This window comes from Rutidosis leptorrhynchoides, chromosome 2 (assembly GCF_046630445.1).
Source record: "Rutidosis leptorrhynchoides isolate AG116_Rl617_1_P2 chromosome 2, CSIRO_AGI_Rlap_v1, whole genome shotgun sequence".
NCBI classification, from domain to species: Eukaryota; Viridiplantae; Streptophyta; class Magnoliopsida; order Asterales; family Asteraceae; genus Rutidosis; species Rutidosis leptorrhynchoides.
This window is the reverse complement of record NC_092334.1, coordinates 66,514,034-66,532,223: the sequence shown is the minus strand read 5'-3', so window position 1 is coordinate 66,532,223 and position 18,190 is coordinate 66,514,034. Positions and strand designations below refer to the sequence as shown.

Sequence of the window (18,190 nt, the reverse complement as noted above, 5' to 3'; positions counted from 1 at the left end):
TAATTTGCTTAAATTACCCTTTTGACCTGCTAAAAATGAAACGAGAACAAATCAAAGATTTCTGAGTCGAAATCATCACATCTAAAAGTCTAAATACAGCATACTCCCTCAACAAAACGTACAAGTACGGGACAGAACCTTGTTTCTAAAGATGGAAAACATTACAGACATCATATAATGATGGAAGATACCGAACAAAATGCATACATTAACTTGCATAAAATAATTGACATATGAATATGAATGAATACGGTATACGTGATGACATAAACCGCGTCATATTACTTGGATGAAGAAGCATTGACCTCGGCACCTTCTTGGCGCAAACTGTTATCTCTGCGATAATTAGACTTGGCTCCCTGAAATCAGATAGAGAGATTTTGTATGATTGTTTACAAAATGTACTTATTTGAATTCTATTCAATACTTGGTTCTTTTCACGATTGCATTAGAACATAATGACCTACTTGAAATATGGTTCCAAGCTTCTTCATTCCAATAGCACGTCGCTTGAGCTCGTCTTTTGAAACAGTAGGATCTTTGAGCACCTAAAAACCCAAGCATACATAAATTACTTGCCATCACACGAGAATTAGCAGGCACTAAAGTTCATCTAGTTGCTTCTATGACTATTTGCGATTTGCAGCCATCTGTTTCTTAACCTAGGATGAACATATTTTGTTTGTAATTACTGACAGTTTAGTAATTAGTTTTGGAAAACTGGTTGTATACTAGGTAAAACTAAACTGAATACCTCAGGGTAAAATAAATTTAACCAATTATTCTTTTTACCCTAATTTGAGAAAATTTACTCTTTGTATGTAAACATGTGATTAAGTGACTTCGATTATTCAAGTTACATAATCCATTTCAAACATGAAAAACTGACATCTGCATGCAAAATACACCTGAGTTAATTAATGTTAACCGTCTCGGTCGACTAGTTGGTTTGGTGACTAGCCCATCCCATTTCGCCCAAAAGCAAAAACGTCTAATCAGTCAGTCAACGCTAAAAAAGTCAAGTCAAAGTCAGTCGAAGTCGCTCTGAGTCGGACAAAGTCAAGGTTGGTCAAACTTAGGTCAAAATTATTATATTTTCACTCAGATTTTTGTGCCCTATACATATGAGGTCAATATGTGTTCTTGTATCAGTTTTTTATTAAGGTAAACAACAAAAAACATGAACTTACAGCTTGGCAGACACGGGACAAGGTATTCTCGATGTCTACAACATTAATCTGCCACAAGGAATTAATCATTTGATCTTTTTTCTCTTCGATAGCTTTCATTATTTGCGCTTCCTTCGCTTCAGAATCATTCAATTTCTTTAGCTCCTCTTGTATTTGTATTAAAGACACAGCACCTATATATAGCAACTACAGTCAATTTCATTATTTCTAATTCTGTAACTATTTTGAAGATTTTTTTTAAAAAAAAATAAAAATAAATGAACTTTAGTTAGTTGCTAAATCAAACCTGAAGCAGCAGAAACTTGTGATTTGACCTGGTGTCCCTTGTCCCTTACCCATTCAGCAATAAATGGAACTTTCATATAACGTTTATCCTTTCCAAGTTCTCTTGCAGCTTGCCTTGTGTAAATATAGCCAATAGTATGTAGCATAGCCTCACCAAATGCTGAAAAGTCATACAAAAACGTTTAAAACTTCAATGGGAATAAGTATGTATGATCTACAAACACGTCATAGGGGATAATAAGGTAGACAAACAAACGTACCAGCTTCTGAGAGCTGTTGAGCTTCTGATGTTGCCCAAGCTACAAATTCAGATGTTTGACCTTCAACAAATGGTCGAAGACGATTTTTCAAAGTTGTTATGAGCTTGGTTTCCCTCTCCTTTTGAAATTCCTATATGGATAGAACAAAGAACTTTTGATTACCATATTCAGATGTTTAACCTTCATCAATTAGTATTTATGGTTTAGATTCCAACTTAAGTTTCTTGCTTTAAAGCTCCAAACTTTTTCACTAATTCTTTGTCCAGATCAAACGTAATATCAATATTTTAGACAGGGGAGTTCATTATCACATACTATTGATCGTTATGGATTCAATAAATATATAAATTAGTTTTCTTTTTTTCTTTTCTGCATACAAAGGTGGTTAAATGCTAGCAGGACCATAGGTTAACCACAATTAAAAGCTAACTACAAAATCGGGTCCGTTTGGTTTATGTTTAGCGTTTGAGAAATAGAGAAAGAATGTATATATATACCCTCATCCTCTCTTGGACTTTCATCTTGCGAATTTCAGGAACCTGTCCCTCTTCTTCAAGTTCTACTGATTGTATAGCAGCCAAATAAAGTTGACCGATATAATCCTCAAACAAATCACTACCAAACAGCATGCCAAATACAGCTGCAGGATCCACCATTGCCTCTCTGAAATGAATTACAGCGAATACCACTCAGCTTTAAATTCTTTAATAGAAAAGGAAAAATTATATGAAAAGGCATACCGAGATATTCAACAAACATAGAAACAAAACAATCCCATGGAGAAACAAATGGTATATGATACTTACTCTTGTACACCTGCTTTTCCATTCTTGTCATAGGATTCACGCTTTTCAGGATCACTTAGTACCTGATAAGCCTCTCCGAGAACCTGCAAGCATGAAAAGATATAAAAAAGAAAGCCATATGTTGATATTCTAGATTCAAAATTAATCAAGAAATTTCGAATATCTGAAAAATAAAGAACAAATACCACACCTGAAAATTGTGGGCAGCTTTTGGGTCTCCAGGATTCTTGTCAGGATGAACTTTCCTTGCCTGAAATAACATCAGAAAGCCTTATTATAAAGTAATATATTAACCAAGAAAGCTAAATTAATACTAGCATGAGTGCATGTATAATCACACATGTTTCCACAAGTTGCAGCTCTTGCTTAAGTATAATCTGTAGTAACGCAAGCATACATCATGATCAATTGAACTAACAATCTACATCCAAAATTCAGCCCAAAGTTACAAACAAGTTTTTGGTACTGATGATTTAGCTAGCTATTAGAATCATAGTGTCTGCCTCCCCTAATCTTTTAACTTATTGAAAAATGTAACTGATTATGCAAAGAGATAGAGCATACAGCACCTCAATTTCCGACTTTTGTGTGTGGTGCTTTGCACACTAACCAAATATTATTCAAGATCATAAGGAGGACTAATATATTGAGCATACAACAACATCATTATGACGTAGTGATTATCAGCTTGATTCCACTCTTGATATGAGGAAAAATGAATAAACATGCAGAGTTCAGTTATTAAATAAGCAGGTGTGGCAATAAGAATACGATCTAAGGAAAGCATAAATTCAACGATAAACACAAAGATCTCTTAGTGGCTATTGAAAATTTGAAATGCTACTCATCTGCCAAACGTCATATCAATATATCACTTTCGTAATACACAATTTCTAGGAAACCAATAGATCACAAGTCATATATGCATGATCAGTACTGTCATAAACACAAATCTATACAGTATGACAGTTAGCATTTTGTTTGACAAATGAATAAGAAATGGACATACTTTGACATAGTAAGCCTTTTTTATATCGGATGAAGACGCGTCTGTAGTGACTCCCAAGATGTCATAATATTCTGTCTCCTTCACCATACTTAAGCAATCACAACTGTTGTACACCTGGTAATATAACAAGCATAAAGATTAACTTATTAGAACATAAATACTAAAATTAAGCATAAATAACTTATTAGAACAAAATTCAATAACTTGTACTAAACTCACAGAATTAAGCATAAATACTAGAATTTGCGTTAAAAAACGTACGAAGTATATACAAAGTTAACCCTAAATATTAAAAAGAAACACATGTTGTTTGCATAATCCTGAACCCTAGGAGATAAAAATGTAACTTTTGAGACAAATAGAGGTTTTAATTTTATCTTATAAAATAAAAAAATTAGCAATTGAATTAACATTGTTGGATTAGGATCTAAATGATACATTTACTAATCGCAAAAGTTACTTGAAATAACATGTATTCAAACGAATCAAAGGTACTTACGATTTGTGAATCAGGGAAATAAGGAAGCGGATGAAGCAATCTGTAAATAAATTGGGAATCAAGCGTTTGATTTAAGCCCTGCCATTTCATGATTCGTTTTTCTGTTCATATATGTCAGTTAAACAACATCGATGGCCCTTTCACTATTTACATATTCCATTTTTGGCCCCTTATCTTCTGATTTTGTAAGAGTTAAATTTAATTCATAATTTTCACAACCTCGCAATACGTGTAAAGATGATGATGTGATTGTTTAAACATATTGTTTTGTGCATGTTGCTATATCTTTCCTTTAAATAAGTTTAAGTTTTTTTTTTTTTGAAATGCAAGTTTTATTAAAATATAAAATGCACACGAGATAAGAACTAGCAAGGAGCTAGACATAACACGAGACAACCCACAACCGCACAATAAAAACGAACACACACCCGTAAACACGAAACTATAATGGACTCACAAACACGAGGATATTAGATGCAACACGACACGAGACTAAAATAAATTATGTTTCCGAGTCCGATGACGCACATGAAGAGCAACATGAGCAACAGTCAATATTCTCTTCCGAATCATTCATCACATTCTCGATAAAGTATCTCTCATGCCATCGAAAATTATCACGGCGCCGGTTACGCTTCATATTTTTTCCACCCCACACATGTTTAATAAAGTGACTTTTAATCAAAGGATGAGCTTTTTTTCTTTTTACACGAAAACGAGCTACCGCGGTGTATATTGAACAAGAGGACACGTCTTGCAAGTCAACATACTCACTTCCGTTTAGGTTAGGGTCACTTACGTCACGGTCATTTGAACCCAAGCCCAGCCCATTTGCAACAACATTGTCCATTTTATTTTCACAAGGGTGGTCTGGCCCAATAGTATGTTCTGGCCCAATCTGATTTTGAAAACAACTTCCTGGGGAATTAAGGTCACGCGTGCAGTTCTTTTCCTCAATACCAACATGCGTGCTGTTCTTTTCCTCGAAACCTGCATCACCAGCAGTCGTTACAGCTTTTTTCTCGAAATCGATATTGTCACTTTTGGAATTCGCGAAATTAATGCTGGAGTTAATGTCACTAGACCCTTGAGTTTCCTCCATCCTCGAAACCACATCAGAGGCAATTACCGGATCAGAAAACGTTGCCGGAGAACCAGCTATCGGAACAGAACAATGGTCCATATACTTATAATCGGAATCAGACAAGAAATTTGATCGATCGACATTAACCTCTGCGTCAAAATTTGAGCCAAGAAACTCGGAATTTTCCTCTACCGATACATTAACACCATGAGCCTTAGGCTGAATAATCTCACCTTCTTCAATATCTTCAATATCTATTGGCGAATATTGGTCCATCGATCGAGTAGGTAACTTCTTATTTTTCCCTTCATTACAGGTTTCTTTTTCCCCAGTCGAATTAGACAATTCATAGTCAGGGGTACTACAATTCTCGACATTATCCGAACGACACTTATTATGATCGGAAGCACCAAGTGAATCCGCAGCGCCAAAAGATTGTTCTGGGATACCCTTGTAGTCAAAAACAGCCTCGACATCCTCATTTTTCATATCGTCGACGACAACAAACGGCTTGTTATTTACTTCGACTAGAGACCAATAAAATCGTTCATTGTTATAGCTAAACACAAGGTTGTGATTGCTTACCGATTCGGGAAGGTTAAACTCGAAACATTTACCACCTACCTTTATTTCAATAAGATTGTTTACCGGAACCCGTAGATCATTGGCTTTTTGGTTTTTACCTTTGAGCGTGTCCGCGAAAGATTTCCCATCCCAATTTGGTGATTTAGGTGGAATGTGGTTCCAATTTGGAGCTGGGAAATCATTATCCTTCAGTAGGTCCCTGCCCACATTTTTCCTTCTATGATATGCAGCATCCTTTTTTCTCTCCATAGCTTTAAAAGCTCGAATACACCTTCCGTTGATTTGAATGGTGTTAAGAACATTAGCGAAGCAATCTTCATCCTTAATGCCCTCAAATCTTACAAAACCAAAGCGTTGGCCACTCGACAGTTTTTTTCGGGCTAGATACACATCGTTAAGAGCACCATAATTCTCGAACACTTTCCAAAAATCGACTCGAGACCACGTATCCGGGAAGTTGAAAATCAGGAACGATGATACACGACTATCACTCGACTTGTCACATGAATATTCTTTCGACTTCGACATAGAAGAAGCTAAACTATCCTGAGTTCTCTATTAAAACCCAAAACAAATCGCAGAAACCCATCATGTGTATGTTCGAAACAACATACACAATAATTTTACAAAAACAAATATATAAAATATAGCTTTTTATATAACTGTGATAGCTTCAGATCTTCAGATCGAGCAAGCAATAGATCAATAAGAACAGATCTTAAAACAAAATTGAAGCTTTACACCTTCGATAACTTCAGATCGAGAAAGTAATTGATGAATAAGAGCAGATCTACACACAGTGCATAATTAAAATTTTAATTACCTCGGGAGCAGCTAGTTTAGATTGTAGCAAATAAGTTTAAGTTTAACAATTGAGTGAGCTATTTCAAAAGAAAATAGTTAGCTTTAATTATATTGACATATTATGGCCCTATGAATCATGAAATCATTGTTAAACCAAGCTTATTTGATACATTATCTTTCACGCCATGTTCTCGAGTCATCCCATTGTCAACCTAACCATTTAATAGTTTCAACATTGACGTCGTTGCTTAATCGATTCACAACTATGTTTTATATGTTACATAAATCGATTTTGTACTTTTTATTGTAATGTGTGCATTTTCTCATGTCGCGACTTTCATTACTCAATAGCAAAGCTTGTTGATATTTGTTATTAGCTATAAAAGTTATATGATAGTATTATAGATGAAATTGAAATAAACCACAAGTTGGTCAGCTTATGTATTTTAGGTTGCTATAGAAGTTTTGCATGTTACTCTCAGAGACAAGAAAGCTAATCTGACTTATTGAAAATAACAAGATACTAAGAAACACATTGTTGCTAAAATTCATTGTTTCACCTTTAACCGATAAGAAAAGTCGATTTACGTAAAGCTACCAATTTGGTCATAAGATTGTGATAAAGTAACAACCGTACCAACATCATGTTTTATCATTATATAGAGTGAAAAATCTCTATCAACTTGTTGTATTGTATCAATAATATCTAATGACCCGTCCTAATCCATCTGGACGAATACATTACATTTAGTTACATCGCGAGGTACTTGACCTCTATATGATACATTTTACAAACATTGCATTCGTTTTTAAAAGACAAACTTTTATTACATAGAAAGTTGACGACATGCATACCATTTCATAATATATCCAACTATAATTGACTTAATAATAATCTTGATAAACTCGACGACTCGAATGCAACGTCTTTGGAAATATGTCATGAGTGACTCCAAGTAATATCTCTAATGAACAAATGCACAGCGGAAGATTTCTTTCATACCTGAGAATAAACATGCTTTAAAGTGTCAACCAAAAGGTTGGTGAGTTCATTAGTTTAACATAAATAATCATTTTCATCATTTTAATAGACCACAAGATTTTCATTTCCATTTCTAATAAATATACGTCCCATGCATAGAGATAAAAATATCATTCATATGGATTGAACACCTGGTAATCGACATTAACAATATGCATATAAGAATATCCCCTATCATTCCGGGAAATCCTTCGGACATGATAAAACAACATCGAAGTACTAAAGCATCCGGTACTTTGGATGGGGTTCGTTAGGCCCAATAGATCTATCTTTAGGATTCGCGTCAATTAGTAGATCGGTTTACTAATTCTTAGGTTACCAAGTAAAAGGGGCATATTCGGCTTCGATCATTCACCCATATAATATAGTTTCAATTACTTGTGTCTATTTCGTAAAACATTAATAAAAATTGCGCATGTATTCTCAGCCCAAAAATATAAAGGGTAAAAAGGCAAATGAAACTCACCATAATGTATTTTGTAGTAAAAATACTATTGAACAATGCAGGGTTGGCCTCGGATTCACGAACCTAAATCATTTATGTATATATTAACACACATAATTGTAATCAAATAAATTCATATATTATATCCTAAATTATATATTTTATATATTTAATTAATATTAATATAGTTTAATGTTATATTTGAAATCAATAATTTATTATATCTAAATATTTATGTAAATAATATATATATAATTATATGTAAAATTTTGGTAGTTGGAACATATATACATTTATAAAGAAAATATTTATTTGTTATAATAATATTGTTAATGTAAAGTAGTAATCATAACAATAATAATAATAATAATAATAATAATAATAATAATAATAATAATAATAATAATAATAATAATAATAATAATAATAATAATAATAATAATAATATTAATGATAATGATAATAATAATGATAAGTAAATAAATAAATAACTACCTCAAAGAAGTATTCCCTAAAAAAAATGTCCAAGTCCGGGTTTGAACCCGCGACGTCCCGCTAACCCAACACTCGTCCAATCCCCTACTCCATTTTGTATTTCCCGTTTATTACCATTCTAGATTCTATTTAACCCGTCACCACCGCTTATCATAATCATCTTAGCCTCGTCTATATCATTATTAATACAACTGTGATCATCATCACCTATTCACATCATCCTAGTTATCTTATCTTTATCATCCTAAACATAACCACATTCCACTATCATGTGATGACCCGGATGTAGTGACCCGAACTTTTCCATGTTTATATATATTAATTGAGATTGATGTTTACATGATTAAATGTTTCCAACATGTTAAGCAATCAAACTTGTTAAGACTTGATTAATTGAAATAGGTTTCATATAGACAATTGACCACCCAAGTTGACCGGTGATTCACGAACGTTAAAACTTGTAAAAAAACTATATGATGACATATATATGGTTATATATATAGTTAACATGATATTATGATAAGTAAACATATCATTAATTATATTAACAATGAACTACATATGTAAAAACAAGACTACTAACTTAATGATTTTGAAACGAGACATATATGTAACGTTTATCGTTGTAACGACATTTAATGTATATATATCATATTAAGAGATATTCGTACATCATAATATCATGATAATATAATAATTTAAAATCTCTTTTGTTATTATAAACATTGGGTTAACAACATTTAACAAGATCGTTAACCTAAAGGTTTCAAAACAACACTTACATGTAACGACTAACGATGACTTAACGACTCAGTTAAAATGTATATACATGTAGTGTTTTAATATGTATTTATACACTTTTGAAAGACTTCAATACACTTATCAAAATACTTCTACTTAACAAAAATGCTTACAATTACATTCTCGTTCAGTTTCATCAACAATTCTACTCGTATGCACCCGTATTCGTACTCGTACAATACACAGCTTTTAGATGTATGTACTATTGGTATATACACTCCAATGATCAGCTCTTAGCAGCCCATGTGAGTCACCTAACACATGTGGGAACCATCATTTGGCAACTAGCATGAAATATCTCATAAGATTACAAAAATATGAGTAATCATTCATGACTTATTTACATGAAAACAAAATTACATATCCTTTATATCTAATCCATACACCAACGACCAAAAACACCTACAAACACTTTCATTCTTCAATTTTCTTCATCTAATTGAACTCTCTCAAGTTCTATCTTCAAGTTCTAAGTGTTCTTCATAAATTCCAAAAGTTCTAGTTTCATAAAATCAAGAATACTTTCAAGTTTGCTAGCTCACTTCCAATCTTGTAAGGTGATCATCCAACCTCAAGAAATCTTTGTTTCTTACAGTAGGTTATCATTCTAATACAAGGTAATAATCATATTCAAACTTTGGTTCAATTTCTATAACTATAACAATCTTATTTCAAGTGATGATCTTACTTGAACTTGTTTTCGTGTCATGATTTTGCTTCAAGAACTTTGAGCCATCCAAGGATCCATTGAAGCTAGATCCATTTTTCTCTTTTCCAGTAGGTTCATCCAAGGAACTTAAGGTAGTAATGATGTTCATAACATCATTCGATTCATACATATAAAGCTATCTTATTCGAAGGTTTAAACTTGTAATCACTAGAACATAGTTTAGTTAATTCTAAACTTGTTCGCAAACAAAAGTTAATCCTTCTAACTTGACTTTTAAAATCAACTAAACACATATTCTATATCTATATGATATGCTAACTTAATGATTTAAAACCTGGAAACACGAAAAACACCGTAAAACCGGATTTACGCCGTCGTAGTAACACCGCGGGCTGTTTTGGGTTAGTTAATTAAAAACTATGATAAACTTTGATTTAAAAGTTGTTATTCTGAGAAAATGATTTTTATTATGAACATGAAACTATATCCAAAAATTATGGTTAAACTCAAAGTGGAAGTATGTTTTCTAAAATGGTCATCTAGACGTCGTTCTTTCGACTAAAATGACTACCTTTACAAAAACGACTTGTAACTTATTTTTCCGACTAGAAACCTATACTTTTTTTGTTTAGATTCATAAAATAGAGTTCAATATGAAACCATAGCAATTTGATTCACTCAAAACGGATTTAAAATGAAGAAGTTATGGGTAAAACAAGATTGGATAATTTTTCTCATTTTAGCTACGTGAAAATTGGTAACAAATCTATTCCAACCATAACTTAATCAACTTGTATTATATATTATGTAATCTTGAGATACCATAGACACGTATACAATGTTTCGACCTATCATGTCGACACATCTATATATATTTCGGAACAACCATAGACACTCTATATGTGAATGTTGGAGTTAGCTATACAGGGTTGAGGTTGATTCCAAAATATATATAGTTTGAGTTGTGATCAATACTGAGATACGTATACACTGGGTCGTGGATTGATTCAAGATAATATTTATCGATTTATTTCTGTACATCTAACTGTGGACAACTAGTTGTAGGTTACTAACGAGGACAGCTGACTTAATAAACTTAAAACATCAAAATATATTAAAAGTGTTGTAAATATATTTTGAACATACTTTGATATATATGTATATATTGTTATAGGTTCGTGAATCAACCAGTGGCCAAGTCTTACTTCCCGACGAAGTAAAAATCTGTGAAAGTGAGTTATAGTCCCACTTTTAAAATCTAATATTTTTGGGATGAGAATACATGCAGGTTTTATAAATGATTTACAAAATAGACACAAGTACGTGAAACTACATTCTATGGTTGAATTATCGAAATCGAATATGCCCCTTTTTATTAAGTCTGGTAATCTAAGAATTAGGGAACAGACACCCTAATTGACGCGAATCCTAAAGATAGATCTATTGGGCCTAACAAACCCCATCCAAAGTACCGGATGCTTTAGTACTTCGAAATTTATATCATATCCGCAGGGTGTCCCGGAATGATGGGGATATTCTTATATATGCATCTTGTTATTGTCGGTTACCAGGTGTTCACCATATGAATGATTTTTATCTCTATGTATGGGATGTGTATTGAAATATTAAATCTTGTGGTCTATTGTTACGATTTGATATATATAGGTTAAACCTATAACTCACCAACATTTTTGTTGACGTTTTAAGCATGTTTATTCTCAGGTGATTATTAAGAGCTTCCGCTGTCGCATACTTAAATAAGGACAAGATTTGGAGTCCATGCTTGTATGATATTGTGTAAAAACTGCATTCAAGAAACTTATTTTGTTGTAACATATTTGTATTGTAAACCATTATGTAATGGTCGTGTATAAACAGGATATTTTAGATTATCATTATTTGATAATCTACGTAAAGCTTTTTAAACCTTTATTGATGAAATAAAGGTTATGGTTTGTTTAAAAATGAATGCAGTCTTTGAAAAACGTCTCATATAGAGGTCAAAACCTCGCAACGAAATCAATTAATATGGAACGTTTTTAATCAATAAGAACGGGACATTTCAGTTGGTATCCGAGCGTTGGTCTTAGAGAACCAGAAAATTTGCATTAGTGTGTCTTATCGAGTTTGTTAGGATGCATTAGTGAGTCTGGACTTCGACCGTGTTTTCTTTAAAAATGATTGCTTAACATTTTTGTTGGAAACTATATATTTTTAACATATGAATATTATGTGATATATTAATCTCTTAACGTGTTTGATATTATGTGATAGATGTCTACCTCTAGAACAAGTCCCATTGACTCACCTAATAATAATGAAGAGTCAAATGTAAATTGGAATAATTTGTGGACTGATTCACAAGTTCCCGAAGAGGAACCGGAAGAAGAGTCGGAACCGGAAGAAGAATCGGAACCGGAAGAAGAATCGGAACCGGATGAAGAAATAGAACCGGTGGGGGAAATAATAAAACGGTTAAGTAAAAGAAAATCCTCAACCAACCGACCAAAGTTAATTATGGTCAATGGTGTTTCCGCCAAGGAAGCAAAATATTGGGAGGATTACCAATTCTCCGATGAATCGGATTCCGACGAGAATTCCGATGATGTTATAGAAATTACCCCAACTGAATTTAAAAAGGCAAAAGAAAATAATAAGGGAAAGGGCATAAAAATAGAGAAATCTAATTCCAACCCCGATGAACTTTATATGTATCGTCAACCCCCGAAGTCCTTAAGTTGTAACAATGACCCGGGAACCTCTAAACCACCAGGTTTTTCTAAACCAATGTGGACAACGACGGTTCGTATTAGGGGAACATCATATATCCCTAGAAACTTGGCAAAACGAACCAAAACCGAAGAAGAAGAAACGAGCGAGTCGGAATAAGATAGTTGTATTCGTGTGGTGTAATATATGGAATATAGTGTTCTTATGCTTTATGATATATGTAAAAATTGCTTGTATTAATAAGTATTTTTTTTTTATGAATCTAACTCTTGTCTATTTTACAGTTTAAAAATACAAAATGGATAGACAACCCAATATTTTAAGAGACCTACCCGGAGACATGATTGATGAAATCTTGTCTAGAGTCGGCCAGAATTCTTCGGCACAACTATTTAAGGCGAGATCAGTTTGTAAGACATTCGAAGAACGTTCCAAGAATGTCTTGGTTTATAAGAGACTTTCGTTTGAAAGATGGGGGATATCACATTGGGAAACCCATAAGTTACGATGTGTTTACTTTGACGCATATATTGCGGGGAACCCAAATGCTATTTTACGCAACGGGTTAAGAAATTATTTTGACTCAATATATCCGAATATTGGACTTCGTGATTTAGAAAAAGCGGCTAACATGCAACATAAAGAAGCATGTTATGCTTACGGATTAGTAATGTTCGCTTCTCACCAAAGTGAGAACAAGAACATCGGGCTACAACTATTAAACAAAACGTTTCCACAAGTGACGGAGTCGGTAATTGGGGTAAGAAATGAGGTTTTTAGATTATTACGGGACTGTTGGACATTACGTAACCCTCGTCCCTTTGATGACGTTACAACACGCTGTCTTATCAACGGCCATAACGGTTATGTTGCACAAGACCAAGGATGGGAAGTAGTCCTAGTAAAACCAGAATGCATGACTTGTTTCTGGACGTATGAATTACGTGTATTTATTGCCTTTGCTGAACGACTTGTGTACTAGCTAGAATTGTCTTCACAACTATCTTGTATCAAAGTTATTGTGTGCTATATTTCATGCTTTATGTAAAATAAGCGGTATTGTAAGTTTGTAAAATATTGTATAAAAGTTTGAACGCGAAATATTATTATAATCAGTTTTTCATATAGAATTGTAGTAGTTGAATTGTATATTAGCTACTAAGTATGAACTTAACGGGTAGGTACTACCCGAATTTAAACTTATAAAACGCTAATATGAAGAAAAAGCTTTTATAAATGAGTTCATATTATGCTACGAAATACTATTAACTACTCTTAATATTCTGTATGATTAACTTGTTCCATTTAACTATTTTGAAGGAAATGGCACCGACTACTCGACACACCGTGAATATGAATGAAGAGGAATTCCGTACTTTTCTAGCTTCAAACATAGCCGCAGTACAGGCTGCGCTACATACCAACAATAACCTTGGATCTAGCAGTACAGGAAATCGTGTAGGATGCACCTACAAAGAATTCACTGCCTGCAAACCTTTGGAATTTGATGGAACCGAAGGACCGATCGGATTGAAACGGTGGACCGAGAAGGTTGAATCGGTGTTTGCCATAAGTAAGTGTACTGAAGAGGACAAAGTGAAGTACGCTACGCATACCTTCACAGGTTCTGCGTTAACATGGTGGAATACCTATCTAGAGCAAGTGGGACAAGATGATGCGTACGCACTACCGTGGTCAGCATTCAAGCACTTGATGAACGAGAAGTACCGTCCCAGAACCGAGGTCAATAAGCTCAAGACAGAACTTAGAGGGTTACGAACCCAAGGATTTGATATTACCACGTACGAAAGACGATTCACAGAATTGTGCCTATTGTGTCCGGGAGCATTCGAAGATGAGGAAGAGAAGATCGACGCGTTTGTGAAAGGATTACCGGAAAGAATCCAAGAAGATATAAGTTCACACGAGCCCGCCTCCATACAACAGGCATGTAGAATGGCTCACAAACTAGTGAACCAGATTGAAGAAAGAATTAAAGAACAGACTGCTGAAGAGGCCAATGTGAAGCAAGTCAAAAGAAAGTGGGAGGAAAACGGTGATAAGAATCACCAATACAACAACAACAGCAATTACAACAATAATCGCAACAATTATCCCAACAATCGCAACATCAATCGCAACTACAACAAACGGCCCAACAACAACAACAACAACAACAACAACAGCAACTACAACAATCATCCCAACAACAATAATAACCGCAACAACAACAATAATCAGAAGCAACTATGCCAAAGGTGTGAAAAGAATCACTCGGGGTTCTGCACCAAATTTTGCAACAAGTGTAAAAGAAATGGTCATAGCGCGGCGAAGTGTGAGGTCTACGGACCAGGGGTTAATAGAACGAAAGGAACAAATGGTGTCGGAACGAGTAATGGCGGAGCAAGTAGTGTCGGAGCAAGTTATGCCAATGTAGTTTGTTATAAATGTGGAAAACCAGGCCACATTATTAGAAATTGCCCGAACCAGGAGAACACGAATGGACAAGGCCGTGGAAGAGTTTTCAATATTAATGCGGTAGAGGCACAGGAAGACCCGGAGCTTGTTACGGGTACGTTTCTTATTGACAATAAATCTGCTTACGTTTTATTTGATTCGGGTGCGGATAGAAGCTATATGAGTAGAGATTTTTGTGCTAAATTAAGTTGTCCATTGACGCCTTTGGATAGTAAATTTTTACTCGAATTAGCAAATGGTAAATTAATTTCAGCAGATAATATATGTCGGAATCGAGAAATTAAACTGGTTAGCGAAACATTTAAGATTGATTTGATACCAGTAGAGTTAGGGAGTTTTGATGTGATAATCGGTATGGACTGGTTGAAAGAAGTGAAAGCGGAGATCGTTTGTTACAAAAATGCAATTCGCATTATACGAGAAAAAGGAAAACCCTTAATGGTGTACGGAGAAAAGGGCAACACGAAGCTACATCTTATTAGTAATTTGAAGGCACAAAAACTAATAAGAAAAGGTTGCTATGCTGTTCTAGCACACGTCGAGAAAGTACAAACTGAAGAAAAGAGCATCAATGATGTTCCCATTGCAAAAGAATTTCCTGATGTATTTCCGAAAGAATTACCGGGATTACCCCCACATCGATCCGTTGAATTTCAAATAGATCTTGTACCAGGAGCTGCACCAATAGCTCGTGCTCCTTACAGACTCGCACCCAGCGAGATGAAAGAACTGCAAAGCCAATTACAAGAACTTTTAGAGCGTGGTTTCATTCGACCAAGCACATCACCGTGGGGAGCTCCTGTTTTGTTTGTCAAGAAGAAAGATGGTACATTCAGGTTGTGTATCGACTACCGAGAGTTGAACAAACTTACCATCAAGAACCGCTACCCACTACCGAGAATCGACGACTTATTTGATCAACTACAAGGCTCGTCTGTTTATTCAAAGATTGACTTACGTTCCGGGTATCATCAAATGCGGGTGAAAGAAGATGATATTCCAAAGACTGCTTTCAGAACACGTTACGGTCATTACGAGTTTATGGTCATGCCGTTTGGTTTAACTAATGCACCAGCTGTGTTCATGGACCTTATGAACCGAGTGTGTGGACCATACCTTGACAAGTTTGTCATTGTTTTCATTGATGACATACTTATTTACTCAAAGAATGACCAAGAACACGGTGAACATTTGAGAAAGGTGTTAGAAGTATTGAGGAAGGAAGAATTGTACGCTAAGTTTTCAAAGTGTGCATTTTGGTTGGAAGAAGTTCAATTCCTCGGTCACATAGTGAACAAAGAAGGTATTAAGGTGGATCCAGCAAAGATAGAAACTGTTGAAAAGTGGGAAACCCCGAAAACTCCGAAACACATACGCCAGTTTTTAGGACTAGCTGGTTACTACAGAAGGTTCATCCAAGACTTTTCCAGAATAGCAAAACCCTTGACTGCATTAACGCATAAAGGGAAGAAATTTGAATGGAATGATGAACAAGAGAAAGCGTTTCAGTTATTGAAGAAAAAGCTAACTACGGCACCTATATTGTCATTGCCTGAAGGGAATGATGATTTTGTGATTTATTGTGACGCATCAAAGCAAGGTCTCGGTTGTGTATTAATGCAACGAACGAAGGTGATTGCTTATGCGTCTAGACAATTGAAGATTCACGAACAAAATTATACGACGCATGATTTGGAATTAGGCGCGGTTGTTTTTGCATTAAAGACTTGGAGGCACTACTTATATGGGGTCAAAAGTATTATATATACCGACCACAAAAGTCTTCAACACATATTTAATCAGAAACAACTGAATATGAGGCAGCGTAGGTGGATTGAATTATTGAATGATTACGATTTTGAGATTCGTTACCACCCGGGGAAGGCAAATGTGGTAGCCGATGCCTTGAGCAGGAAGGATAGAGAACCCATTCGAGTAAAATCTATGAATATAATGATTCATAATAACATTACTACTCAAATAAAGGAGGCGCAACAAGGAGTTTTAAAAGAGGAAAATTTAAAGGATGAAATACCCAAAGGATCGGAGAAGCATCTTAATATTCGGGAAGACGGAACCCGGTATAGGGCTGAAAGGATTTGGGTACCAAAATTTGGAGATATGAGAGAAATGGTACTTAGAGAAGCTCATAAAACCAGATACTCAATACATCCTGGAACGGGGAAGATGTACAAGGATCTCAAGAAACATTTTTGGTGGCCGGGTATGAAAGCCGATGTTGCTAAATACGTAGGAGAATGTTTGACGTGTTCTAAGGTCAAAGCTGAGCATCAGAAACCATCAGGTCTACTTCAACAACCCGAAATCCCGGAATGGAAATGGGAAAACATTACCATGGATTTCATCACTAAATTGCCAAGGACTGCAAGTGGTTTTGATACTATTTGGGTAATAGTTGATCGTCTCACCAAATCAGCACACTTCCTACCAATAAGAGAAGATGACAAGATGGAGAAGTTAGCACGACTGTATTTGAAGGAAGTCGTCTCCAGACATGGAATACCAATCTCTATTATCTCTGATAGGGATGGCAGATTTATTTCAAGATTCTGGCAGACATTACAGCAAGCATTAGGAACTCGTCTAGACATGAGTACTGCCTATCATCCACAAACTGATGGGCAGAGCGAAAGGACGATACAAACGCTTGAAGACATGCTACGAGCATGTGTTATTGATTTCGGAAACAGTTGGGATCGACATCTACCGTTAGCAGAATTTTCCTACAACAACAGCTACCATTCAAGCATTGAGATGGCGCCGTTTGAAGCACTTTATGGTAGAAAGTGCAGGTCTCCGATTTGTTGGAGTGAGGTGGGGGATAGACAGATTACGGGTCCGGAGATTATACAAGAAACTACCGAGAAGATCATCCAAATTCAACAACGGTTGAAAACCGCCCAAAGTCGACAAAAGAGCTACGCTGACATTAAAAGAAAAGATATAGAATTTGAAATTGGAGAGATGGTCATGCTTAAAGTTTCAC

General features: G+C 35.0%; 1 protein-coding gene across 1 annotated transcript; it reads right to left on the bottom strand.

Moving 5' to 3' along the window:
• Positions 1–69: 69 nt before the first annotated feature.
• On the bottom strand, positions 70–4,123 carry LOC139890973 (chaperone protein dnaJ 10-like). The gene is made up of 10 exons (XM_071873908.1): positions 4,050–4,123; positions 3,551–3,664; positions 2,732–2,791; positions 2,542–2,624; positions 2,233–2,398; positions 1,736–1,865; positions 1,477–1,635; positions 1,191–1,363; positions 468–548; positions 70–359 (listed from the first exon to the last, which is right to left on the bottom strand). The coding sequence occupies exons 2-10, from the start codon at positions 3,635–3,637 to the stop codon at positions 282–284; spliced, it is 1,017 nt and encodes a 338-aa protein (XP_071730009.1). The 5' UTR covers positions 3,638–3,664; positions 4,050–4,123; the 3' UTR covers positions 70–281.
• Between the last annotated feature and the right edge of the window lie 14,067 nt (positions 4,124–18,190).

What these genes read in the sequence shown, in the direction of transcription:
- LOC139890973 (XM_071873908.1), bottom strand. Translation starts at nt 3,637, where the DNA reads ATGGTGAAGGAGACAGAATATTATGACATCTTGGGAGTCACTACAGAC. An exon ending in AAAAGGCTTACTATGTCAAA is followed by an intron (nt 2,792 to 3,550) that starts GTATGTCCATTT and finishes ATGTTATTTCAG; the next exon opens with GCAAGGAAAGTTCATCCTGA. An exon ending in ACAAGTTTCTGCTGCTTCAG is followed by an intron (nt 1,364 to 1,476) that starts GTTTGATTTAGC and finishes TGCTATATATAG; the next exon opens with GTGCTGTGTCTTTAATACAA.